The following is a 26,086-nucleotide window of genomic DNA, read 5'->3' as shown; positions in this document are numbered from 1 at the left end:
ATATATATATATATATATATATATATATATATATATATATATATATATATATATATATATATATAAGCCGTGGGTACACGGATGAGTCTACTACTAGTTTTATTAAACTATAATTACCGAAAAAAGAAATTAAACTGAAATGAAATGATTGACAGTTGAGGGAGAAGAGGACAAAGCAGTACTAGTTTTATTAAACTATAATTACCGAACAAGAAATTAAACTAAAATGAAATGATTGAGAGTTGAAGGAGAAGAGTACAACGCAGAGAAAATGCATTAGTTATCGTGTGGACCAACCAACCCTCTACATAACCTTCCCTTCAAACTCAATCAATCACAAATCATTCACTTCTGCGTCTCTCCCTTCTTCCCTTTGTTTCTTCTGCTTGCCTTCCCGTCGCTGTCTTCTCTGCAGATACAGGTAAATCTCTCTCTTTAACATGTCTTGGATACTAATTTTACCATTAGGTCATAAATCACTCGCTTAGTTTTAATAGTAAAGGATTATGGTTAATCATAACTAGTTGTGGAGGGTGTGGTTCATCTTCACGAACCACCGCTTTTCAAAATCAAGACGGTAATTAGGAAAGCCTTCTGCAAGTGTAACTTCGCCTGTTTTATTATTGATTTGGCATTTGAATGCAAGTTGTTCGCTTATGTTTTGATTGATTGCTCGTTTAGATCTGATATTCAGCGGATCCAAATAAAAGAGTGTGAAAATAAATAAACGAGTGAGAGAGAATGGGAACAGGATACTGCAGATTTACCTTGAAATAAGTTATTTTAATGTAGATTACATCAATGTATTTGGTATACTATATGTAAAGCATGAGTGACAATCGTTTGGATTCTTGAATGCAGATGGTTAGGACTCTGTAGGCAGAGAAAGACAACATTCACGCCGATGAAAAGAAGAGAGCAGACCATGTTGCTGAATTTTGTTCTTGCTTCCTTTGTCTTCTTGGTTTCTATTAGAGATGGGAGTGCTAGGATCACTAGCTCCTTCATTCGGTCAGAGTGGCCTGCAGTTGACCTCCCCCTTGATCATGAAGCATTTGCAGTTCCGAAGGGTTATAATGCACCTCAGCAAGTAAGTGATACAAGAATAACAAGGCTGATTTTATTATCTATTCGCTAATAGTATTTAATGAAACTCTGGTGAGGATCCTGCTCCTTGGTAAACCGTATTGGATATGTGAAGCATGTTCAAATTCTAATGTTTTTCCTTTTATTCGAGTAAACTCTGCTGTATTGACTAATTCCACTGTAGGTGCACATCACGCAAGGTGACTACGATGGAAAAGCTGTAATCATCTCATGGGTGACCCCAGATGAACCAGGACCCAGCCATGTACAATACGGCACATCAGAGAGTGAATTTCAAACTAGTTTAGAAGGCACAGTTAGAAACTACACTTTTCATGAATACAAGTCGGGATACATTCATCATTGTGTTATTGAAGGGCTTGAGGTAATTGTTGATCAAGTTGCGATAGTAGAGTTATGATCATCAGTGGCATTATACTTGAAATGTCAAGAGTAAAATCAATTCAAAAGTGAAGTCTAACGCATAATACACAATATCTTTTCTTTTTTAAATTAATCTTGTGCTTGTTAATTCTCATCTTGCTGTGTGTAGAATGTGTGTTCATTTAATTAAATTCAATGATACCCCCATTTCAGTATAAGACTAAATACTACTACAGAATCGGAAGCGGTGATTCTTCTCGAGAATTTTGGTTCGAAACACCTCCCAAAGTTGACCCGGATGCTTCCTACAAATTTGGGATAATTGGTTAGTTTTCTGCTTTCCCACGATCGTTCTTCTACAAAATAGTTTTCTTTATCCTCAATTATAGTTTCTTTCTATTTTTGCTCCACAAAATGTCTATCAGGATGTTCTTTTGCTATGATTTCCCATAAATTTTAATTTGTCGCTCTCATAAACGAATCATTGCACAAATATTGCAGGCGATTTGGGCCAAACGTTTAATTCTCTTTCCACTCTTGAGCATTATATACAGAGTGGAGCGGAGACTGTCTTATTTGTTGGAGATCTTTCTTACGCTGATAGGTACCAATACAGTGATGTTGGTTTGCGGTGGGATACGTGGGGCCGATTTGTTGAAAGGAGTACAGCATATCATCCATGGATATGGTCTGCAGGAAACCACGAAATAGAGTACATGCCTGAAATGGTAATATACTGACCTTAGTCTATCATGTGTCTTAGTTGTTCTTGTTGCACTAAATTAATAGAATGAATTGGACTAATTATTACGGGACCAATAAAATAATAAACCATCACCATGGTTTCATCTTTTCTTTTCTTTTTCTTTTTCTTTTTATTTTTATTTTTGAAATGAAAAGTATAAGAAACATGTTTACTTTTTATTCTTCTTAACTATCTGTGAGCTGGTTTGTTCCTTTTCGTGAATTATGCATGATCATCTTGTAAAATATGAGTTAGCTGACTTTCAGCTCCATTAAACTATTTGGTGTGAACTAGATATATTCTTTGATACGGCATCAAACATCTTTTATACGCCATGAAAAAATAGACTATTTTTGTAGCTCTTAATATATCCCAAATTTCAAGTAGCAAACAACTACTTGTTTTGTATATAATAAGATATTTCTCAATGAATGGTTGGCACAAGAACAGATGCTGAAGTAAATACTCATGAGGTTGTAACACATTCACTTTAAGATGCTAATCTTTTCCCGTTGCTTACGTCGGAAATTCGTACACTTTGCATCTAATGTTAACTTGGCTCCAATGTCCTTACACAAATATACTTTGTCAGGGAGAAGTTGTTCCTTTCAGAAACTTTCTTTACCGATATACCACTCCCTATTTGGCCTCCAATAGCAGCAGCCCCCTCTGGTATGCAGTGAGGCGTGCGTCTGCTCATATAATTGTGCTATCCAGCTATTCGCCCTTTGGTAACTAATTTCCACTTTATCTATTAATATTCCTTACATGTTGATTTGTTTCAATTGAATTTTGTTCAGGTTACAGCACATGTAACTCGGTGTGTGTGTGTGTATATGCATACACACAAATAAAAGAACATCTTTAATCTATGATAGTAAAAGATAAAATAGCTATCTTTATGTTTATATTTTACCTAAAAGATAAACCAGTCTAAAAGTAAACTAAAAATTATGAAAGATAGTCTACAATAGAAATTGAAAGATATTTTTCTATCTTAAATATATTTGTATTACTACATACCTCATGTTGATATCAATAATTTCCAATTGGCCTCCCAAGGAAGTACTTTAGCTACCCCAACCAACTCCATTTCAAAAGCGTCTCCTTCAAAGCATGTTTTTCTATCTAATCATCACTTACAAAGTGTACATAAACTGGGAGAAGAGAGAAATTTCCATTTGGGGCCTTGACTTTGTCTATAACTTACTGATGTCATAGCCTTAACTAATCTTCCAAATCATGCTTGGAGAGACTGTTTGAAACCGTACAAAGCCTTCTTGTGCCTAGAGACCTTGTTCTGTCCACAATAAATCAAATATGGGATAAAGACTTCCTTTTATACGTCACCATGAAGGAAAGAACATTTTTAACATCACATTGCTGCAAAACCAAGCAAAAATGGGTAGCCGGGCCAAGAGTTATTCTCATAGTATTTATCTTGGCAATATATCTTAGATCTTTTCAAAGTTTGAGCGTGATTTAACAAAATATAAGTCGTAACTGTTATTGACTAAACTATTCCTGGACACTGTCATCATTATTTGAAAGAAAACAACTCATATATATATATATATATATATATATATATATATATATATATATATGTTACTGTGTCCTATACCTTAGGTATTAATCATGTCTGAGTGTGGCGTTCCTGTTGGAATCAGTGCTTCATAGTTCAAGAGAGACATTTTTCTTGTATTTGTCTCCGCTTCATTGTTCTGATAAAAACAGGAATGAAGACAAATAATATCCCAAATACAAGTAAAATTGTCCAGATGGAATATGGTACCAATATAAGCAACGAACATTTGATTTTTCCAAACAGGAATAGGAAAAAAAGAAAAGAAAAAGGCTTTGACTTCTTTACATTAGGATTCTGGTGCCAGTTTCTTAGGAATAGTGGAGAGCAGCATTCTTAAGTTTCCAAGTCTTAAGAATGTTAGATGTTGTTACTTAGAGCTGTACCTATTTCGGTTGAAAAGTCACTACCATTATGTATAACACATTTTGTTGCCGTGTGTTTGGTCTCTTGAAAATGTTTAATGCTTTCTTGTGTGGTATTCTATGTGATAGTGATATTTCATTGCAGTAAAATACACGCCTCAATACATGTGGTTTCAAGAAGAGCTGAAGCGGGTTGATAGGGAAAAGACTCCTTGGCTCATTGTGCTCATGCACATTCCACTCTACAACAGTAACGGAGCTCACTATATGGAGGGTGAGAGCATGCGATCAGTGTTTGAGAGCTGGTTCATCAAATACAAAGTTGACGTGATATTTGCTGGACATGTCCATGCTTATGAAAGATCAGTATGTTTTTCACTTTCTACTCATTTGTTTTGGTCCTATTCAGACTCTTGTATGTTTTCTTGGTATTTACAACTTGAGCAATATACTTCTTCAGTCATCTAATGTCGGAGTGGATTCTTATAATTACTCTGTCATGCTTTCAGTATCGATACTCCAATATGGACTACAACATAACGAGCGGAAACAGGTATCCGTCACCTGACAAATCAGCACCTGTTTATATAACAGTCGGAGATGGGGGAAATCAAGAAGGACTTGCTGCAACGTAAATTAAACAAACTCTATCTAGTATCGTATTTTTTACCATGGTTATTTTGGGTTGGGTGTCTATTTAATCCTTTATTAATAAGATTCAATTTTCGTTAGAGGTTAAGATCCATAGTTACCATTTGTCATATATGTCTTGTCATATGAGTTTTAATTCTATCTTGGTCGTGCAGGTTTTTGGATCCACAGCCTGAATATTCTGCATTTCGTGAAGCAAGCTATGGACACTCTACCTTGGAGATAAAAAATAGGACTCATGCTATCTATCACTGGAACCGCAATGATGATGGCAAGAAAGTACCAACGGACTCTTTCATATTGCATAACCAGTATTGGTAGGTTCACTCCACCTTTTTTTGTCATAGCTATCAAGTGGCAGGGAAAATATGTGATTATCTTGCTGTTGTGAGGAATTTAAAGTTATAATTGCATTTGAACAAATAGCGAGACACAAAAAGTAGACATTCTCCACTACATGCATTATATTGAAGATGATAATTGTAGAAGTTTAAAATCGTTGCCTGCATTCCAATAGTAATTTTGAGAGTTGGTTTGAGTGATGTTTTCCTATTCGTACATGTGGGAAGGGTACAAACAAACTTGCTTAACTGAACCCCAGGGAGTTCAAACCTTATTTTGGTTGACAGGAATTACAAGATATGCAATACATACAACTTAGCTGAGTGCTATTGAAAAAAATTCGACTTTTACCTAGACTAGAGATAAATTCTGAATAGAGTACATGATTGGGGTAACAACTTTTACCTTTTAATTTTGTTAAGTCTAAATTTCAGATATTATCAGAGTTTATCTTTAATTCATTAAAGCAGTCTTATTATACTATTTATGTACCAAACACATTAGTGTTAGAAGTGAGGGATTATATTGAGAAAAATTCAAGACGCATAAGATTATAGATAGAGATTGAGAAGAGTATATAAGAGAAAACCCCATATTCTAAAATATTTACTGTTCTTACGTGGCTAAGAAAACTTGTAAAATCACGTAATCTCTTGTTGATTAGTTTTAAGATGTCTAGAGAGGTCTTCAGTCTTTTGTGACGGACCTCAGTCTCATTGGGTTCGGAAGAGGTGGTGTTCTGCGAAGACACTTCGAAGTTAGTACTAAAGAGTTACAATCAATTTAGTAATAAATACGCAATAGTATTAGTAGTAAATATTTGGGGTAGTGGTCTATCTATATTATTTTTTAATTATATTATTTTTTTAATGGATCTTTACCTGTATGGAACTTGGAGATGTGTCTATGTCATTCTTAATCTTGGTTTAGTTGTTCTTTAGGAATGATAATTGGTTTAATATTCTTATTTTTGTTTGATTGATTCTGTGATGATTGTACATGGTAGTGCACGGTATGGGACAACTTGTCCTATATATCATGTTCAAAATATGCATTCACATTTAATGGGTCATGCATTCTAAATCTAAAGCATGGCTTATTTAGAGAATTATTTCTTTTAAAACTCCGACAAAAGAGGTTGTTCCTAAATTAACCTAAAAGTACTGATTTTTAATCCTTTTAATAGAGATAAAACGGTAACCTGGTTAAGAGTAGCCTTTTACTCTGATTCTTTGAAGATATATGTAAACCAATGATGTAATCTGTAGTTATGATGCTTGACGCACATTCAAAGAATAATTGCAACCAAGTTGAGTTCTGGTAATGCATGCAGGAGAACCAATCGGAGAAGAAGAAAGCTGAAACATTTTCTATTGACAGTTATAGATGAAGTTGCCAACATGTAATTCGGAACTTTGAAGCAGTGTTCTCATGCAGGTGAATGAATAGTATCCGAGTGAGCAAAATGAAAGACCATGGAAATGCTATGTGTATTGCCTTGTGTGCTTGTTGTGTTACCACGCTGCTAAGAGTATTTAATGAACATATGCTTTTAGCAGGAGGAAAAAATTGGGAGCCAGATATTATCTGCATATTGTTATGCTTCCGTTTCAGTGATCTGTATGGCATTGTGTTGTGTTATATCAGGTCAACATTTGTTTTTCTTATACTCAAAGAAAAAAATTCACAAAATTTGTTTTTTGTACGAAAGAAACAATTAATTATCTTAAAACTCCGTTTTTCTAATTTCATTTTACAGTTACATTATGACGTGGCAATACCTGTATTCGCATTAAAACGGGAGTTTCTCATATTAGGGGTTTTAATTCCTTTTGTCTAGTTCTTTCTGCTATTATAAACAAAAGCTTACATTATCAACTTCTCTTAAATTATTAGGTCGATTTTTCACTATTCAAACTTTGGAAATTGAGTAAGGACAGAGATATAAGTCTTTGAAAGTAAATTTTCAGTAAAAACAATGCGAGTTTGGTTCAGGACAGAACATATTGAATTCATTTTATCAAATGGTTGGATGAAATATTTAAATTTGTGAATACGTTTATGTATCAATGTAACGAATTTAGTGTTATCATTACAAAATATGTTGTCTGTTTTTTCACTTTGTTATTTTTTACTCATCATATTCTTCATTAGTAGTGCTCTATTACAACTTACAGACAGATTATCATTTTTTAATTTTTTTATTTGTTAGGTTGGTTCCAGAATCAATAAACTCATGGAACCAAGCATTTTAGTTCATAAAATATTGCATATCATATTACTATGAGACATTTTCTAAATGTCATTTTCCCTTTTGTATTTCAATGAAGCATTAAACATTTTTTATATATTTAAAAATTATATGAATCATAGCAATTTATTACACAGACAAAACCCTTTAAATTTTAGGTTTCTTTTTAGATTTTTCTTTTCTTTATTGATTTCTTCTTTTCCTTCGTCAACACTCTCCCTTAGAGATGGCAAACAAATCCGTCTCTGTGGGTATTGTCCGAATCCGTCCCCATTTTGACGGGAATCTCCGCATTAACTGGGTATGAGTATGGATATGAGGAATCTCCGACTTTTTTAATTGGGTACGAGGATGATTATGGGGATATATATATATCCCCGCCATATCTTCGTCATCATTTAAATTATTAAAATATTCACAATTAATTAAGTAATCATATATATATATATATATATATATATATATATTCAATTTTTTATTTCTTTTAATTATTTGGTTTGTCATGAAATTTATTTGCATTTCCAATATATTTTACATCTTATCATAACATTTATGTAATTACGTTAAAATGATATATGTAAATTAAAATATTTTCATATCTCATATTTGAATATTCCTATTATTTTTTAATATTTTTATTTATTGTATATTTTCCTTTCACATGGGTATGTTTAATGCTCTCAAATTAAGTGTTTAACAGCATAAATCTTTCATTTACTAGGTAATATAAAAAAAATCTTTACTTATTTTTATTAATTTTTATTTTATTTGAATAACTCTTTTGTTTCGTTAAAATAATTATTTCTCAACCATTAAGTATATATTTTGATATTTGAAAAATGTTCTTAGATGTCTAAGGTATTTTTCATCTTATCATACCCTTAATTATATATTCATTTTCCTTTGTGCGATTTCTTTCAATAGTTTCTCAAATTGTTTCTAAGACATACATTTGTTAATTTTTTTAATATTTTTATTTGTTGTTTATTTTCATCATGTAGAATATTATTTCAATATATTTTATCTAATTATTTTTTATTTTCTAACTCATTATATCAATCATACTGTAATTTTTTCACTATAATTGTATAAATAACTTTTATTTATCACAATATCAAAATCTAATGTAATTGCCATGAATATTTTTTTATCACCATCCAACATATATTGGAGTTCAAAAGATACAATATCCATGTTAAAATTTTATTATTATATTTATTATTTGTTATTTGCGTCATTTTGATTAAGTGGTGTATTATCATTTTTATTAATATATAAAAAAAGAGATTCATTAGAATTTAAATAATTGAAATAAACAAACATTTAAAATATATTTTAATTTGAATATTTGTTTTCCTTTAATTTTTTTTTTAAATATTTTTAAATTTTATCAACTAGGTTTCATTAATGTTTGTAGTTTGCAAATTTAATAAATTTTTTAGTTCTCATGAAATTTTATTTGGTATTCTAATCTAAAATGTAAACAATTATAATTTTCTTCAAAGTATTTGATATTGAAGAAACAATCATCCTCCTAATATTGAATATTTGATAGTATTATGTTTCCTTTACCGTAATTTTTTATTATTTTATAAAAATGAATTAAAATTCATATTTGAGTAGTAAGGAAACGGGTATAAGTACGAGATTATACTCGTTACCTGGTGGGGATGAGGATGAGATAAAACTTTGATATTCCCGTTGGGTTTGGGTATAAGGATAAGTATGAATTTTTTTTACGAGAATGAATATGGGATAGCAAAACTCGTCTCCACCTCGTTGTCATCCTACCCTTCTTGTTTTTGAGAGTTTTACTTTTTTACAAACTGTAATTTAATTTTGGCGCTGCACCCATCAGTTCCATTATGAGATACAAACTGAATGCAATGGCACGTCCCATGATTCCAAGTGTCTGATATAAAATGATTCAAACAATATAACAAGTCACAGAGCAATCCACGCACATTACTACTAATCGCATGCTATTTTTAATCTTGCACAAGTTAATTTGACATCACAGCCTCGACGCTATGCAATTCCTTCCAATGGAAATTAGTTTATGTAAAAGAATTTAAAAGAAAGAAAAATTGGTCAAATGAAGGTGAGGTGTTGATTAGGAAAAAAAAAGGAAAAATTGTTAGGGACTAAAATCTAAAAAATTGTCATTTAGAAACTAATATTTTAGGTATTCAGACCAAAGCTTGAAAACAGTTCAAATTTAAAATCAGAAAAAATAGAACAGAATGACATTAAATAATATCTGCACGAAACCAGAACATATATTAAGTGTAAAGATTATACCCATATATTAAGTGGCTACCTTTTATATATAATACAATAAAAGTAATAAAAATGACTCCAATATTTCTTTTTCAGATAATAACCATCGAGCGTGGAATTCACTTGTCACCTTCTGTTCATATTTATTTAAAACATTTAATGCTGGTAACATTTAACAATGCTAGATAATAAAAGCAACAAAACTAGAGTTAAAAAACAACTATGCAACCACGTGCTGTTGATTTTACATTTGAACAGTAATAAATCACAGGGCTGATGGAAAATAATAATACGATAGAAAAAATTGTATATCATTATGTTTGATAAGTATATACATTGGCTAAGAATACGTACAATGGATAGGAATTTTACGCATCACGGAAAATTGGTTGCGGCATCCATTTGAGATGCAAATTCAAATACCCAGATTTAGCACCATCTAGCTCAAAACGTTCTTTGTACTCTCCTTCCAGTATTACCCTAGTAAGCGTCAATATGCACCTCCCCATATAATCCTGCATGCCCCACCAAAACAAAAACTATCACAACTCAAGCATCCAATATACACTCAAACTATATTTTCAAACCTCTCACAAAATGACACAATTTCTATAAACTCTCTTGAAAGTAGAGTCAAGATTCTCTACTATTTTTTTGTGTTATCCTCAGTTGAATATTAAAAGTATACTATGATACTTTAAAATATTAATATATTTTAAAACATCAAAATCAATACCTATTATCAGTGCATTTTGAATACACAACAAATAAACAGCACAGAAAAAATCAACAAAGAATCCAAATTCCTTAAAAGTGAGAAGACTTGTAAAACGAGAAAAATTACATTAGACTAATTCTTTATGATACACTTCATGGACTGATGATAGTCCAATAGTTCACCGTTACTTTAGGATGAATTAAAAAAGAGCTTCATACATGTTTTGACTCAATATATAGTATCCTATTTTTAAACCTTAGACAAAACATCTTAATTTCAATAACTAACGGCTTGTTTGGTGGGCAAAGTAAGAAAAAAGGTTAAGAGTAGGAAAAAGAATGAATGAAACAGGCCTGTATATTATTGTGCACACCTGAAAACCTTGAATCATTTCATATATTAACAACTTCGCAGAGTTTGCTATTAAAAGTTACACTTAATAGCATCTCCAATGGGGATACCTATATCTATTTTTAAAGCTACGCAACTTATAGATATCATTGGAGTAAATGACAACTTAAACTTTTCATAGAAGTTGCTTACATAAGAAATAAGCAAGGTCGCTTAACTATTCTAAAATAATTTCTAAATTGAAATAGGGATTTTTGCGAGTTGAGATAAAATGAGACCTACTAAAGCTAAGTTAAAAACTCAAACTAGATTCTACTATTGAAGTAATTAACCATACGTGGCGATATGCTATCCACTAAAAAAGAATTAAGAACCTATAGAATTCTTATATTTGACAGATCCTCTGAAGTATCATATTTACAAAATGAGAAGAGGTTTTGTGTAAATTTAAAACACAGCAAGGATTTTGAAAAACACACAGAATAAAGAGGTTTGGGTATTTAATCTTTAAATATATTGCCGCTTTAATAATGTTTAATATTATCTCCTTTTCAACGTATAAGAGTCTTCTAATTTTTTTGTTTCTTTTTACGATAAATGGTATAAGTTATTCAGATAAAGCTATTCTCTTGCAAGAATGGGAGAAGATGTAAATGGTTGAGTGAAAAATATTAAGCAGAGTTAGAAAACGAAACGAATCCCAATAATTTTAAAGGTAATTCTAGAAAAAAAAAATCGTTAACATATTTAATAATATTAACTAAATTAACAAATATTTTACTAGTGTGAATTAGTTAAAAGAATCTTAACCCGACAGAATCTCTCATGGCTGTAAAATTATAATCTCTTTTAACATAAAATCCATACATAATAGTTATCATGCATATACATGGTAAAGAGAGAACATATGTTTCTTATAGGAACTAGAAATTCATTTATTTATGAAAAACGATATCCCCTTATTATAGAAACCAGAATTACTTAGAAAAAAAGAAATAAAACAATTTTTTTTGAAGTGTTAGTTATTTGAGGTATCATATTATATTCTCACATTTATAGGGGTGTTTGTTTCAAGCCTTCCCTACCTAAAACACCCCGAACTCACACACATTTATAGGGCTCAATGACTTAATGTTATCTCCCTTCCCTTTTTCTCACTTCTATCCTTGCTTTCTTACCCTATTTGTCATATGAACAGTGTTGCTACAACCCAAATCTTTATTGTTGCCCTTACTCATATTTCCCACATTATTCAACGTAGAAGTGTCTAAGAGTTTCATTAATTCAATAGTTGAGGACCCATAAATTGAGACATCCATAGACTTCTTCTAACCTCCGTTCAGTTGTTCTGATAATATATAAATAGCACTCGGCATAATCTTAGAAACAAAATTCAACATAAAGCAAATGTTTTACCTTTCCAAATGTGTCGTGGTCCCAAACTTCAACAATTAGCATATCATGTAATCCATCTTCTACAACGAAGTCAAATGTTTGATTCCAAACCGGATTCAAGCTGTCATTCACAACCTGAGAAATTAACAAACTTTTAGGGCCAAGATCGTAATATGTTAATAATTAATTAAACCACAAAAACTGGGAATACCCTGGTTTTATTTTTTGTTTCTGCTTTCTTCAAGGTAAGAACAACAAAAGGATCAGATTTCCCCAAGAAATCTGTTGCAGGCAAGTCTTCAGCCGATATTACAGTAACAGAAAGGACTCCTCTAATAATAACCTCTTTTTTCTTCGGGGTAGCTGCATTTTCATTTGCATTAGACTCTATTCCATTCGTTGCATTTTTAAGAACCTTTTCCAGAGATGTCATTGAGTAGTTGGGAGCAAATGGATTTGTAAAGCTATTCTCCATGCCAAATGGACAGTACAAGAGCTCCAAGTGTACCTACGCAGAAAGAACAATAAATGTAGCAAGTCAGATTTCATTTAATCAAGGGAAATTTTGACCTTGTTCAAGAGTTATTTCGAACTCAAATTAAGCTAATACAAACAAGCTTAACAAAGAAGCAAATATATTTATTATACCATGCATACAATTGAAAATATGTTCCCAATTGTATACAAAGTAGGGAATTATTATAAATCCATATTTACTGGTACTTTTGAAGTATGAAATTCAAAGCACCAACATTTTTAAGAGAGAAGTTGGTTTTGTCAAACGTAGGGTGCAAACAAATACCACCTACAGACAACTTTGAAGTTTGAACAGTATTTTCAGGAATTAAATTTTGATATTATACAATGAAAAATAAAAGTTAACCACTTCTTTGATCGATATATATGGACAGGGGCATAGCGTGAATGACAAGACCAGCCTAACCAAAAGCTTAAGGCACTTCCCCTCTTGATGACAAAGCTTGATTGACTTGACACCAGGAACCACACAATCTTTTTAATGCACTTTGCACATATTCATCCCTATATCTTCGTATATGTGTATGTGCTTTCATGCTTAGACTATTAAATATTTAGTTGTACAACAATTTTAGCAAATGACCAATTTGAAACAGTAATTTCAAATAGAAGTGGAAATAGGAGATATATGACAAATAAGTGTTTCAAGTTCAGCTTTACCCAGCTCAAGGTATACTAAAACAATTGCATTTTGCTAACATATTTTCAGATAACACAGTATAGCTAAGCATTATAGTGTTAGTGGAGATTCAAAGGCAAACTCTAAAGTCAACAAAAAATTTCTCCCCTCGACCAAGAACTTCTAGCCCTCAATAGTTTTAAGTTTTAACATAGCAAGTCATGCATGTATTTCTCACCTGCCCCCTGTTCTTGTTATCCCTTTGGATCTCCAGATCCTTGACCAACTTCAACCAAACATCCTTCACTTTACCAGGTTGAAGTTCAGCAAGTCCTAACTGAGCACAACCAATCAATTCAGATGACTGTAAACCCTCAGAATCATAAACTTTAACAATTAGGTGTTGAGTGGACACATCTTCGACGATAAACTCAAAGTGCTCATTCCAAATTGGATTCAAATCATTGTTCTGGAGGGAAAAAACAAAATTAGTTATTTCTTCCGTAACTGAAATCCAATAACTTCCATAGGAAGATATAGAGAGGAAAAAGAAACTAACATACAATTGTCTTGCTTTTCTTCATTCTGTCGCGTAGAGGTCGTATGTATACTACAGCATATGGATCTGATTTTCCAATGATATCCTTGTTTGTTAATTCCTTTGCTTGCACAAGCTTTACTTCTAATATTCCCACAGGCTTCAACTCCAGATCACTGAACAAGAAAATACAGTGGAGGTTCATAATGAAAAACTGTGATTTAATAAGCTGAGAAAGTAGTCCCGTGATCAAGTCATTTGAATTAGAAGTTGTCACATAATTTGTTATGGAATCTTAAGAACAGAGTATCTCAGATGGTCTCTTAGTACATCCTAGTTCTGGTGAAATTCATGATTACCTAAATTTAATTTGGATTAGGAATCAAGTATTTTGTTGTTGAAGTGAGAACGTTATTAATATAAATAGGGTCATGGACTTCATCATTTGTCTTGTGAATCATATCCTTCACACCAATGTCAACATAATTTTCTTATTCTGAGTACCTTTTTCCTACCTCTATATCTAAACCCTCTATTTTTTAATATAAGAACTAGAAGGGAAAAAAACAACAAACTGTGATTGATTTACCTGTAATCTCCAGGCAAGATGGGTACAACTTTTCTCACAGGCCATGTAATAGAATCTTCAACGGCATCACGGATTGCCCCCTGTAATAATTTACAAGACCTAATTATTATAAAACATCTGAATTTCAGAAACCTATCTAATTCATCTAATTAGAGAGAAAGGGACAAAAGGCATAAAAAGATTTAGGAACATGTTGGAATCCAATTGCAAGGTATGGGACTTTTGTCCCACAATGAAAGCATGGGATTCTAATGTGGACCAATGTGGGGTTTATTCGGCATAGGGCTCTCCAACTACAATGACTAGCTTCTGTAATGAGGTCTCTTAAAGTTATTATTAATTGGTATCAGAACTTTCCACCATGTTTATGTCTCTCAAGTTCAAACAAGAGGCGCAAGTGGTGGCATCAATTTGTACAGGCACTGGAGCTGTAAAGCACAGTGGGATGATTAAAAACCAATTGTAAGTAGTGAGACTTAGTCTCATATTGTATGTATAGGATTACAATGCAAGGTTTATAAATCTTAAACTCTCCAGCTATAATGACCAGCTTTTATGAGCTGCTTCTCTCAAGGTTCATATCATAAAGAAAGATGAGCTCAGGTGATTATTTTGTTTATGAAAGATTAAATAGGGTAGATTACAATAATAAATTTTATAAATGATATGAAAGATAGCGCAATAACAAATATATACAGTAGCAGCCACCTAAAGTAACAGAGTTACATGTAAACACAGAGGAATGAACACAATAATGACTTTATTTACATTTTCTACATATAAAAACAATTACATATAACGCCTCATACTGACAAAATATTGTTTATATAGACACTTAAAAGTTCATTTCAAAAGATTTCACAAACTTAGAATGACAAAAAGTACCTGACTAGTGAGCCCAAACTTACAAATGAACTCACGTTTGCATATATATATATATATATATATATATATATATATAAAAGGTTGAAGTTAGGAAAATTGATGGAGAGAAAGCGGGATGCAATTATATAAGCTACATGTTTATAATTTAAATTTCATATTCATAATTCAACATCTTTCCTAATTTAGTTTAACAAGTTAATACATAAAAGACTTTTGGAATGTTTTTTTTTTTTGGAAAAAAAGTGAGATGAAAACCTATGTTTATTTCTTCACTAATACATAGCAGTAATGATATTTGGTGAGTAAAGCTGAACTTCAGTTACAAAAATTCACTTCAGAATAATAGCCATTTCTATACCAAGGTAAAAGGAACGCCAAGTTATGGCCATTTTTTTCAAACAATGGTGAAGAATGCAAAACAATCTTCTAGCAAACCTCAATATCTACTGGAATTGACATAATTAATTCTTTAGCAAACAATCATGTGTTGCGTATTAGATTTGTACCATGGCTTCTACAAATAAAAGGGTAATAAAAACATAACATCTAGTTGGAAGAAAAAAATAATTTAAAGCTACAAGTTTCTGCATCAATACTGGAAAAACTTTCAAATAACATAGTGTGCTCTATGACAACTAACGTGACATATTCATCATCAGAGTCAGATAGATGCTAAGCTAAAAAGCAAAGAATCATGAAAAACTACAAACAGGTATCATTAACAGACAGTGGGAGTAGTCCAAACCTCAATTGCATCATATAATCCAGGGATTGCTGATATATCACCGCCGATGACTTTAAGTGTAAAATCCAACTTTTTCTGAAAGTTAAAATTTTCTTAAATGGTTATATATATCACATGTGGTGCATAAGGTATAATTCTTCATAGAAGTATGGCATGATAAGTGTTACAGGCATGCATAAAGAAATGTCAGAGGAGGGCATTGCACGTGGCTGCTATATTAGAGCACATTGAAGAGAGAGATGTTCCGAGGACAGGGGCCATTTCCATAATTAGTAACTATAACCATCAAGTCACAAGGTGGAAACCTTGCTGTTGAGCGTGGACTCACTTAGTATGCAAGAATAAATAAATACAAATCTAAAGTTCAATCAGATTTTATCCATGAGACTAATGCAGTTTTTAGCCAATTCTTTGTCTACATCTTGCAAAACATATAACATATGTTTGCTTAATTAAAAATGAACCCTAAGAGAGTGTTTGGCACCATTGTAAGACAAAAAAAATTAATATATACATTGAAAGTGTATCCTAATGTAGATGCACGGAGAAAAGTAGGAAATGAACAGATTTAAGAAGAGATACATACCTTCTGCCTTAATGAATAGCTAATAGCTCCAAAACCAGGAAATTCATCAACTAGAGGCTTAAAGATCAACCTAAAAACACCAGTAAATCCAATATTTTTTACCTGAAAAGAGAGAGTATGATATCACAAAATCAACTATATATTCTTTCAAAGAATAAACCTCACAAACTTAGTATATTACTTAAGCAAAAAATTACAGAATTCTAATCAGAAAGCTTTCACTCACAAATACTATATAATTTTTTATGCATGTTAATAATCATGACAAAGGAAGGAAGAAGAGAATCTTTCCTTCACTAGTCAAATGGTCTTCTATCCTCATAGTTCATATCAATGGTGTGCCACTAATGAAATATAAAACAACAAACAAATACAATATAATATTCAGTTTAGGAGCTAATTGGATAAGATCTCTAGTTAAATTTGAAGAAATCGGGTCTTACAATAGTTTGAGTGAAAAGAAAAGGCACAGTTTGGCTTGGAGCCTTGAAAGATAAGGACAGGGAGAATATTAATACAACAACCTAAACAACTGATCCATTTGAAATCATCTAACCAGATACTGGTAATAACTAGCAACCAGACATGCAGTGGCAGCAAAATTGAAAGAAGTACCTGCACCGGTAGTGCAACACCAAGAAGAGTTTTAATATCAAGTATAATACTTGGATTTCCATCCCATTGCATTTCCAGCTCCATTGTAACACCATCCCCTCCATCCTCAATTATAGACACACCTAAAGAAGAACATCAACAAATCAGAAGCTCCAAAGAAATGTATGACGTCAAAAAATTTGGCTAGAGGTCCTCAATAAAGTAAAAATGTTAGTATGAATGGGTAAACAGAAGAAACCACTTAAATATTTTTGCATAAGGTAGAAGCAAGGGAACAACAAATAACCTCAAGTTTGAACTTGTTAGAATTCTTTGCAATTAAAAAGATACGAGTTTGAGGGCATGCCATCCGGGGCAGCTGAAAAATAAAACTGGTAAAAATGAAGCACAATGGAAAGGCTATCATTTCTTTTATGCTTCACCATTGGTGGAAATTAGAAAAACATTTTAATGTCATAGAAGCAGAGGCCAAAGCTCGTAAGGTTGGTGAAAAAACTGAAATCTAGTTGTCCTATTTTCAAAATATGTTACGCGTGTTATAGAATTATCAAATCATTTACGTGTATGCTCTTGAACTTTTAGCATAGTTGATTCATGATAATTCATCTACATTTTTGTTTTACTAAGCAAATATATATTGTCTGCATTTCCATTTCCCAGCCACTCGGTTACCACTCCACTCTGCACTGCAAGCCAGTTCCCCTACAGTCCAAACCCAGCTAAAGAAATGAAAAATGGGAAATCAAATAAAAGCAAACAAGTCTTGGACTGTCGGCAAATCACAAATACGTCTAAGTAAGCACTGTCTACTAAGCTTTTTTCAACCAAAAAGAGGGGAACCAGTCAGATGACAACAGTACCAATTGCAGCATAGGAAATGCGGATTCCCAAAAATCCAAAGCAATTGGATCGAACGGACCTGTGAACTGTGGAGCCACAGTACCAAGTGTAAACTTTGAAAACTTGAGAGAATCCAATATCACGGGTCTATATTGTTCAAGAATGGGTTCCACCGACGTCTTTATGAGCTCAGAAGCAGCCTAGCAAAACCGACGCATGAACAAAATAACAAAAAAGAAATGAACAACCACCACGAAAGCAACATCTGAAGCATAAACCAGGAGCTACCTCATTAACATAGGGCCAGATCTTGGTGAGGTGCGAGTTAAGCCAGGTCAACTGAAACAACGACACGAGAGCGTTAGTCCAAGACCGAATTCCACACAACAAGATAATAGAAAGTGCGTGTTGAGAGAAGAAAGCTCAACTTCTGGCTGGAAGAGAAAACGACCCAGGAAGGGTAGAACTGAGGCGGCAAGATCTTTCTAGAATCTTCGACGGTCATCCGGGCGAAGGCGGCGATGGTGGTTGCGAGCTGGGAGCGTTGGGCGGCCCGAGCATTCTCGCAGCGGACGAAGCCTACTATGATGCCCAGGCCCACGACAATTCCGACCACCACTCCGAAAACGAAGCCCATCGAGAGAGTGTGAAAAAAAGCGTGAGACTCGTGGGCTTGTGTTGGGTTTAACCAAATCCGAAGCGTTGAACCTGCGACCGTTTGTCTGATAGTGATAAGAAGGGAAGATAAAAAGCAATGAAGTTACTGTGGTGATTATTTGAAGGTTGTTGGAAGGACATGAACGGTTTGATTTGTCTGAAGAGAGAAAGTCAAATAGTGTCGAATTACCGCATTGACTTCACCTTTTTTATTTTCCTTTTCTTTTTTTATTTCACTTTTTAAGTGTGAATTTACTCCTATTTTTGCCGTCCAACCAATCCCATGTTTCCTTGTGGCAATTTTGGTCCTTCGGATAAGGTACTTATGAATGGGATTCGTTAACAACAAATGATTGACCCTTTAAATCTGGGAACATTAAAACGGATATGAAAAGGAACAAAATATCATTTTGTTCTTTTAAATTTAAATTTTTAAAATGATTTCTGACGATATATTTTTTAAGGAAAATGATATTTTAACCCACTTTTTTTGACCCACTTTTAACCCATTGCTTTAATCACCATTGGATCATCTTTTTTTATTCTTTTTAGTGATGTGATATATGATCCAATGGTGATTGAAGTGGTAAGTTAAAAGTGGGTCAAAAAAAGTGGATTAAAGTATCATTGTCCATTTTTTAAATATTGTTAAAAAGGTATCAGTCTCCAGTCAAAACGGAATTGTGTAAGTAAACATGTCAATATTACAAGTTACATTCCAGGATAGTAATGAAATCATGCAACAAATCACAAAATTTAAGATAAATATTTTTTGAAATTACAAATGTAGCTTAGACTTGTATTGACTTTTTATCATTCTCATATACATAACAATTAAACATATTTCATATTCAATTTTATGTTATTTTTCATGTGCACTTTCTTCCTTCACATCATGACTCGCAAACATCTGGATAAACATTTTATCAAAACTACATCATTTCATAGGGTTAGTTTTGCTCATATATTCCTCCTCCTGAACGATCAATAAGGCATGAATTTTAAGACTAAAAGTGAATTAAACTTATGAAAAATTTGTTATTTTCTTCAAAAGAAAATATACTTATATTTGAGACACTTTATTTATATTCAATATCGTTGCGGATTGCACAATTGTCGTGCAATCTGCAACAATCTCCCCCTTAATAATTGTTTACCAGAAATTTGAACTCGACCTTGACTTTGATACCGATAGTTAGGATTAAGTGTTTACCACTAAGTCAAAAGTTATAGCCAATAGTCAAGGGCGCCACATGCAACAACCTCCCCCTCCCCAATTGTACTACTAGAAATCTCACTTGGATTGTGACTTGGCCCATCTGACCTTCGTCTCGGGACAATCGTGCAACCTGCAACAAATATTAACCAGTAATGTAAGCAAGCATAACATAATAAGTAGAAGATCAAGAAAAAAAATTAGAACTTATATTTATTCACCATCGTTACAATGTTAGATCCAATTGTTTAATCTCAATCACTAATTTTAAATGAGTATATTGTAAGAAAAACAACAAATACAACAATATATACAAAATCTTGAACTCTACAATATCTATAACTTGATCTTATGAAATCTTACCATAGAAAGATAAAATGGAACAATGAGGTACAAGATGATTGTTGTGAAAATATAGTTATTGGTGATCTTAAAAGACAAGGTAACAATTGCAAGTAATATCAATTGTCCCATGACTTAGATTAAGTAAGTCAAGCTTATTAATATGTTAAAAGTGAGATTTAAGCCTAACTCAATCCCACAAAATCGGTTTGTAAGGTAAGGATTGCACCCATTTATATATTGTGAATTGGTCTTAACTCTAGTCAATGTGGGACTTCCAACACACCTCTTCACACCGAGAGGTATATTCATCTCGTGCGTGGGACTAGAAATTAGTGAGTGATCCGTTAGCGGTCCGATAGCGGGTGGAACATAATGTCCAAGAAATTTTGCTAGAATAGGTTTTTTTAAACAATGGTTCTGATACCATATTAGATATGTATGAGCCATGAGAACAAAAAAAGAAAAAAAAATATTTACAAGAGTTGTTTGATGAAAAAATAACTCAAAGAGCTTTCTTACTTCTTCTCATATTGATCTATTATAAACTTGTTCAATATATAGAATACAGTATCCCATGATATAAAGGAAAAAGTAAAACTTAAGATATCATCATAATATATAATATTTGATAATAATAAAGGAGAATAAAATATATTATATCTCCATCAATATAATTCAAACCAAGAGATATTACATATCTATAACACTCACTCTCAAGATGGAGATGGGCATGAAGCTTATGAAGGCCCGCAATTTTGAAAAAAAAAAAGAAATCAACAAGAAAGGTGTAAATGCGGAAGTTTTTTTTTCATCTGAAACCATATTATTAAGTTAAAAGTGTGTTTTAAACCTAACTCAATCCCACAAAATCAATGAGGATTGCACCCATTTATATAGTGTAAATTGGTCTTATCTTTATCTTGAGTCGATATGAAACTTCCAACAAAGTTGCAATAAAAATCGTGGTACTTAGATTATTGTCATTCTTAAATAAAAAGAAGTGTTAACTATCTTTTTGGTCCCTCAAGTTTCAGTTAAATTTGAAATTAGTCCCTAATCAAAACTTTTGACAAATTTAGTCATTCATTGTTAGAAATGTGTGGATTTAGTCCTTTTAATCAAATTTTATTAAGTTTATTTGAATTTTCAAATGTGTTTTATGATAATATTTGAGTTACCATTTAAGCAAAAATAAGTGATATAAACAATTCAAATATTATCATCAAATGTGCTTGAAACGTTAGATGAACTTAACGAAATCTGGTTAGAATGACTAAATCCATATATTTCTAAAAATGAATTACTAAATTGGTCAAAATTTCAAAGAGAAACCAATTCCAAATTTGACTGAAACTTGAGGAACAAAAACATATCTAACCTTAAAAAGAATAACAAGTATGTTAAAATCAATAACGTTTTAATTGATTAAGAAAAACAACTAAAATTTATTAACTTCTGTATTAAAATGACAAAAAACACTTAAAAAAACAGTTTATATAGAAAAGCGTCAAGATGAACCATGATTATTCAAATCTATTATAAAATACGAAGTTACAATTTAAAATGAATCTAATATTAAATATCAACAAAGTAGACCAAATTTAATCTACATCAAATATTCATCTTTAATTGTGTCAAATGTAATTAAATAAATTTCTTTATAAACATTGCTAAAGAGAAAATAAAGAAATGTTTTTTTTTCTTTACAAACCAGGTTATGCATAAGTTAAAAAAAAAAAAAATTGGACCATCAATTGGGTAACATCGGACAATTTACCAAAGTGTTGTTGTATCAATGTTACAAATTACAATATACTTAGTATTATATAGACTCGGAAAGAAGAGGTTGAAAGTTAACATTCAGTCATTTAAAAGTTATCCCAACTAAGGTGAAGGATCAATCTACTAATCAGGATATTTATTATAAGCACAAATTTAGGGATGAAAAATAAATTTGTTTCTGTAAATTTTTTTTTTTTGTGATAAATTTTTTTTACATCAATTAAATATGTGAATACAAATGTGTGTATGGATAATATCTAATTTTTTTCACAATTGGATATGTAAATGAGACAGGTATTTCATTCTCATTTCCATATTTCCGTTTGATGAAAAATCTTTGTATTAATTGGGTATAGGTATGAGTATGGGAAATCATCAACTTCTTCAATTGGGGGTATGGAGATGAGTATGAGGATGTACATATCCCCGCCATAATACTCATCCCCATTTAAATTATTAAAATATTTACAATTAATCAAGTAACCCCGTATATATATATATATATATATATATATATATATATATATATATATATATATATATATACTTTCTATTTTTTATTTTTTATTTCTTCTAATTATTTGGTTTTGTCATGAAACTCATTTGTATCTCCACTATATTTTTCATCTTATCATAACATTTATATAATTATGTTAAAATGATGTATGTCAATTAAAAAAAAAATATGTCTCAATTTGAACATTTGTATTATTTTTTAATATTTTTATTTATTGTGTATTTTTTTTTCACACGAGAATGTTTAATACTCTCAATTTAAGTGTTTAATAGCACAAACTTTTTCATCTACTAGGTAATATAAAAATATATTTACTTATTATTATTATTATTATTTGTTTCATTTGAATAACTCTTTTGTTTCGCTAAAATAATTTTTGTTATTTCTCAACCATTTAGTATATATGTTGATATTTAGAAAGTTTTCTTAGATCTCTAAGATATTTTTCATCTTATCATATCCTTAATTATACATTATTTTTTCTTTGTGTGATTTCTTTCATTAGTCAATCAAATTGTTTTTAAACATTTGTTAATTTTTTAATATTTTTATTTGTTGTTTATTTTCATCATGTAGAATACTATTTCGATATATTTTATCTAATTATTTTTTCTTTTCTAACTAATTATCAATCATACTGTAATTTTTTCACTATAATTGTATAAATAATTTTTATTTACTACAATATAAAAATTTAATGTAATTGTCATGAATATTTTTTTATCACCATCTAACATATATTGGAGTTCAAAAGATACAAGATTTATGTTAAAATTTTATTATTATGTTTATTATTTGTTCTTTGCATTATTTTGATCGAGTGATGTATTATAACTTTTATTACTGAAAAGAGATTCATTAGAATTTAAAAAATTAAGTAAACAAACATTTAAAATATATTTTAATTTGAATATTTATTTTCCTTTTATATTTTTTTTAAAATATTTTTAAATTTTATCAACTAGGTTTCATTAATGTTTGCAAATTTAATAAACGTTTTGGTTCTCATTAAATTTTATTTGGTATTCTAATCTAAAATGTAAACCATTATAATTTATTTCAAAGTATTTGGTATCGAAGAAACAATCATCCTCCTAATATTGAATATTTGATAATATTATGTTTTCTTTACCGTAATTTTTTATTATTTTATAAAAATCAATTAAAATTAATATTGAAGTAGTAAGAAATCGCAAGATTATACCCCTTATCCGGTGGGGATGGAGATGGAACAAAAGTTTGATATCCGTTAGATTTTGACATTGGGATGAATTTTTTCTACGAAGATGGGTATGAGATAGCGAAATTCATCCCTATCCCACCCCATTGCCATCCTTTATATATATATATATATATAATTCTCTTAATATTTAGTTTTATAACTTAATTTTCTTTTACTACAATTTTTTCCTCTTCTCTTCTAATGGTTTGATGTGTTCTATATCTATGAATTTCACGCGCATATTTAAGGTACTCTTCCTCCTATCACATATTTGAATATTTATAGTACTTTTGAATATTGTGTTTATTGTTTATTTTATTTTTCTTATATAAAAATGTTTAACTTTCGATTTCAATTCTTCAATCGCTTAAAATCTTCATTTACTAGTTAATATAAAAAACTTATCATTTCATTCATTTTTATCCTTAATTTTTTTATTTGAAAAATAAAATTTTTGCTAAAACAATTTGATATATGAAAACTTTTATTATATCTTAAAGATATTTTTCATCTTATCATATTACATTTGTTTTTTTTTTGTGAAATTTCGTTCAATGGTGTATCAAATTATTTTTAGGATACACATTTAATCATTTTTGTTTCTTTTTAATATTTTTATTTGTTGTTTATTTTCATCACATAGAATATTGCTTTGTTGGATTTTTTATATAATTATTTTTCTTTTCTAACTCATTATCATAGTTAGAGAAATTTGTGACTCAAATTATTATAATCAATACCAGAGATATTATGTCAATAATATTTTTCCAATATCCCTGATATTTTGTCCATGTATTATTTGTCATGTGTGCAGACATCATTATTAATTATTTTCTATATTATATATTGTATTCAATGATAACTTTATTATAGAGATTATGATTGTATTGTATTGTGTTTATATAAACACAACATCTGCAATAGGAATGTATAGAAATGCACGACATTATTCCTCCATTTTATCTTTCTTGGTATCAAAGCTTTTAAGCTTGAAGACTCTCGATCCAATCATGTATTCTGCAGCCAACACAAATCACAAAAATGACCTATCCACAATTGTTTCTCTCAGGTTGGACAAAGATACTTATCTCTTATGGAAATCACTAGTTCTTTCATTGATAAGAGGTTGCAAACTTGATGGCTATATACTAGGAATAAAAGAATATACCCAAAACTGTTTGTCACTATAAGTGACAAAACTCAGAAAACCAATCCTGACTATGAAGAATGGATTGCACAAGATCAAGCTCTCTTAGGGTGACTAAGAAATTCAATGGCCATTGATATTCCAACACAATTGTTGCACTGTGAAACATCCAAGGAACTTTTGGATGAAGCCCAAAGCCTAGCAGGTGCACAAAACAAATGAAGGACAATCTACCTCAAGTCAAAATTTCACAACACTCACAAAGGAGAATTGAATATGGATCGATATCTTCTCAAAATGAAGATGGATCAATATCTTCTCAAAATGAAGAACTTTGCTAATAAATTAAAGCTGGCAGGATCACCAATCTCCAACTCAGATTTGATGATTCAAAAGTTGAATTGACTGATGTTAATTATAATCCGGTGGTGGTCAAATTATCTAATCAAATCAACCTTAGTTGGGTTGATCTACAAGCCCAACTATTGACTTTTGAAAGCAGAATAGAACATCTGAAAAGTTTCAATAATCTTTCAATGAATATTTTAGGAAACCTTGCAAGCAAAATTGATTTCAGAAGCAGCAAATTAGGGACACAAGGTAATTGGAGGGGCTCTAACTTTAGAGGAGGTAGAGGAAGAGGTAGATCTAAACCAATATGTCAGGTATGTAACAAGTCATTTACAGGTCATGAATTCTCTCATTCATCCTCAATTTGATCATTCTAGTCTTGCCAATATGCAACAACTTTTTCAAGTTTGTTAAGTTATCAAGTTTGTCTAATAAGGCATGTTAATTAAGAAAACAATATTTTTTTCTTATAAATGTTTCACAATATACTTTGTCTCCTTTTGTCTTAATTCATTTTTACATTTGGAGACCCAAGTCGTTAAGTTCAATTTAGGATCTCAACTTTTTGTCTCTTTTATTAACAATTTGTCAAGATGTATATGGTTTTTTTTAATATATGTGAGATATTTTGAATTATTATCTATGTTTTAATAATTTTACAATAAAATTAAAAATTAATTTTGATTTTTTGTTTGAACTTTGCGGAATGCTAATGTTCATAAGTATTTTTCTCCATTTTTTC

At 31.1% G+C, this 26,086-nt stretch overlaps 2 protein-coding genes across 6 annotated transcripts; one reads left to right on the top strand and one right to left on the bottom strand.

Annotated features, from left to right (window-relative positions):
* The first annotated feature begins 217 nt into the window (after nucleotides 1-217).
* LOC114178372 (bifunctional purple acid phosphatase 26-like) lies at nucleotides 218-6,827 on the top strand. Of its 2 annotated transcripts, none has more exons than XM_028064226.1 (10): nucleotides 218-421; nucleotides 862-1,090; nucleotides 1,271-1,471; nucleotides 1,684-1,795; nucleotides 1,972-2,198; nucleotides 2,808-2,946; nucleotides 4,311-4,531; nucleotides 4,675-4,796; nucleotides 4,972-5,133; nucleotides 6,492-6,827. In XM_028064226.1, exons 2-10 carry the CDS (start codon nucleotides 905-907, stop codon nucleotides 6,562-6,564), a joined length of 1,443 nt encoding a protein of 480 aa, XP_027920027.1. In that variant the 5' UTR covers nucleotides 218-421; nucleotides 862-904; the 3' UTR covers nucleotides 6,565-6,827. The 2 variants fall into 2 exon arrangements, with proteins under 2 accessions (XP_027920027.1, XP_027920028.1); XM_028064227.1 differs by having other exon boundaries at nucleotides 6,427-6,827.
* A 2,980-nt stretch (nucleotides 6,828-9,807) lies between these two features.
* Nucleotides 9,808-18,832, bottom strand: LOC114177991 (synaptotagmin-5). Of its 4 annotated transcripts, none has more exons than XM_028063636.1 (12): nucleotides 18,530-18,832; nucleotides 18,396-18,441; nucleotides 18,187-18,307; nucleotides 17,268-17,389; nucleotides 16,653-16,754; nucleotides 16,067-16,141; nucleotides 14,437-14,516; nucleotides 13,873-14,023; nucleotides 13,548-13,778; nucleotides 12,365-12,661; nucleotides 12,175-12,288; nucleotides 9,808-10,204 (listed from the first exon to the last, which is right to left on the bottom strand). In XM_028063636.1, exons 1-12 carry the CDS (start codon nucleotides 18,742-18,744, stop codon nucleotides 10,058-10,060), a joined length of 1,701 nt encoding a protein of 566 aa, XP_027919437.1. In that variant the 5' UTR covers nucleotides 18,745-18,832; the 3' UTR covers nucleotides 9,808-10,057. The 4 variants fall into 4 exon arrangements, with proteins under 4 accessions (XP_027919437.1, XP_027919436.1, XP_027919439.1 ...); XM_028063635.1 differs by having other exon boundaries at nucleotides 18,396-18,446; nucleotides 18,535-18,831; XM_028063638.1 differs by lacking the exons at nucleotides 18,187-18,307; nucleotides 18,396-18,441; nucleotides 18,530-18,832 and adding an exon at nucleotides 18,128-18,148.
* Nucleotides 18,833-26,086: the final 7,254 nt, after the last annotated feature.

The sequence above is a fragment of the Vigna unguiculata genome, chromosome 3 (assembly GCF_004118075.2).
Source record: "Vigna unguiculata cultivar IT97K-499-35 chromosome 3, ASM411807v1, whole genome shotgun sequence".
Taxonomy (NCBI): domain Eukaryota; kingdom Viridiplantae; phylum Streptophyta; class Magnoliopsida; order Fabales; family Fabaceae; genus Vigna; species Vigna unguiculata.
Note: the sequence above shows the minus strand (reverse complement) of the source record. Positions and strands in the feature narration are given on the sequence as shown.